Source organism: Carlito syrichta, unplaced genomic scaffold (genome assembly GCF_000164805.1).
Source record: "Carlito syrichta isolate Samal-C Ts95f unplaced genomic scaffold, Tarsius_syrichta-2.0.1 Scaffold287019, whole genome shotgun sequence".
Classification (NCBI taxonomy): Eukaryota; Metazoa; Chordata; class Mammalia; order Primates; family Tarsiidae; genus Carlito; species Carlito syrichta.
Window position 1 is genome coordinate 7,263 of NW_007231115.1, and position 1,829 is coordinate 9,091.

General features: G+C 47.1%; 1 protein-coding gene across 1 annotated transcript; it reads right to left on the reverse strand.

The window, feature by feature from the left end:
* Positions 1-250: 250 nt before the first annotated feature.
* On the reverse strand, positions 251-1,204 carry FOXR2 (forkhead box R2). Its single transcript, XM_008052657.1, has one exon. It carries the CDS (start codon positions 1,202-1,204, stop codon positions 251-253), a length of 954 nt encoding a protein of 317 aa, XP_008050848.1.
* Positions 1,205-1,829: the final 625 nt, after the last annotated feature.

Consider the following 1,829-nt stretch of genomic DNA (forward strand, 5'->3'; position numbering starts at 1 on the left):
TCCACTCAAAACGAAGAACAACTGCTGCCATCCTCATTCCCCACCTGAATTTAAGTGCCTCCTCCCCTATACCCACCTCTCATTTTTTTTTTTTTGTATCACCATTCTTATAACAGTTGCTAGACAGGTTTAGCACCAACCAGATGGCTAGGCTTAGGGATTAAGAAGCCCAAGCAGAAAAAAAAGGTAAATCAGGGACTGTGGAGGCACAGTAAGGAGGCCCGTGGTCCAGAAAGGGAGCAGTGGTAGTTCAAAGGTCAAAGAGGGAGGCCATCATCTCTGGCTGGCTCATGCACTGTTGGATGCTCTCCCTCTGAGCAGAGGCCAAGGCACGAGTCTCCTCCCAAAAGCGGTTGTGTCCTTCCTCAGTGAGTCCCCAGAGGCAAGCTCGAGGTCTTCTTGTTGTGGCCCCATCCTCAGAACATACCGGCAACTTCTTAAAGCTGCCCAGGAAGCAGAGGTCATGGCGAAGTGTGCTCTTCCAGCCGTCTGAAGCTGTCCGGAAGTAGGGGAAATGCTGTCGAATGAAACTGTAGATCTCCTGCACATTAAGGCCACAGTGGGGGCTGTTTTTTAATGCGAGGACAATTAAGTGGCTGTAATTGAGAGGGGGCCTCAACCAGGTTTTTCTCTTCTGGACTTTGACTTGTGATAGCTTTTGGCTCTGAAAGTGCTTCCTTGTGTTATGAGACTGGAGGTCCACAGAAGAGTTGTTTTCTTGTTTCCTAGCCACTTCTTCTGTGAGGTTAAAATCACTGGAGGAAGGGGTGACCAGCTTCTGCAAAGGAGACTGCTCACTGGAAGAAGATGGCAGGGAATCCACTACTGTGGCCTCTGAGGAGCTAAACTCTTCTGTTTTTAAGGGAGGTAGTAGGGAAGGTAGCATTCTTGTCAGAGCCTTCTTTTTACTGGGCTCTGGGGCCTTCTGGCTGCCATGGGGGCACACAATGTTGGGGTTCACCCACATCCACAGGTTGGGTTCACACTGAGGACCATCATTGTCTGGACTGGGTCTCTTCTCCTGAGGAACCTCTGGGTGCTTCATTGTTTGCATTCTGTATTTGACAAGGTTCTGCTCAGCTAAGGGGAGCTGGTCTGTGGTGCAAGTCAGGAAGAACTCATTCTCCATGTCCCAGTCCAGCAGCCCGGGGACCTGGCCATGGAGACTGTACCAAAATTCACGATCTTTTAGATTCATGTCCATCTTCAATGGAGAGATAGGTAGAGGGAGACTTCCAAAATAACACAAGTCTCTCAGGCACTTCGCAAAGTTTTTGCTGGGGCACTGCTGTTAAGTTTATCAGTTGAGATCTCACTCTGACACCAAGGCTGGAGCGCAGTGGCACGATTATGGCTCACAGCAGCCTCGACCTCCTGGGCTCAGGTGATCCTTAGGTCTACTAGAAAAAGAGGTACCAATGCCTCACTGATTAGTGGTCAGACTTGGAGAGACCTCAGCATTCTAGAACAAAACACAAAATGAGGAAGAAATGAAAAAGAGCTTTTTGAAATCAGGGATATCCAATGAGGAAAAGAGGAAGTCAAGATATCCCTCTTTGCAGATGACATGATTCTTACCTCAAAAACCAAAGAGAATCTGTCAAAGACCTCCTTGTATTGACAAAGGACTTTGGCAAAATCTCAGGGCATAAAATGAATGTGCAAAAGACAGTCGCATTCCTATACACCAACAATAAAGAAACAGAAACCCCCCAAAAAGCACAATCCACTTCACAATATCCACACAAAAAATGATATACCTTGGCATCTCACTAACCAGAGAAGTGAAGGATCTTTACAATGAAAACTACAAAACACTGCTCAAAGAA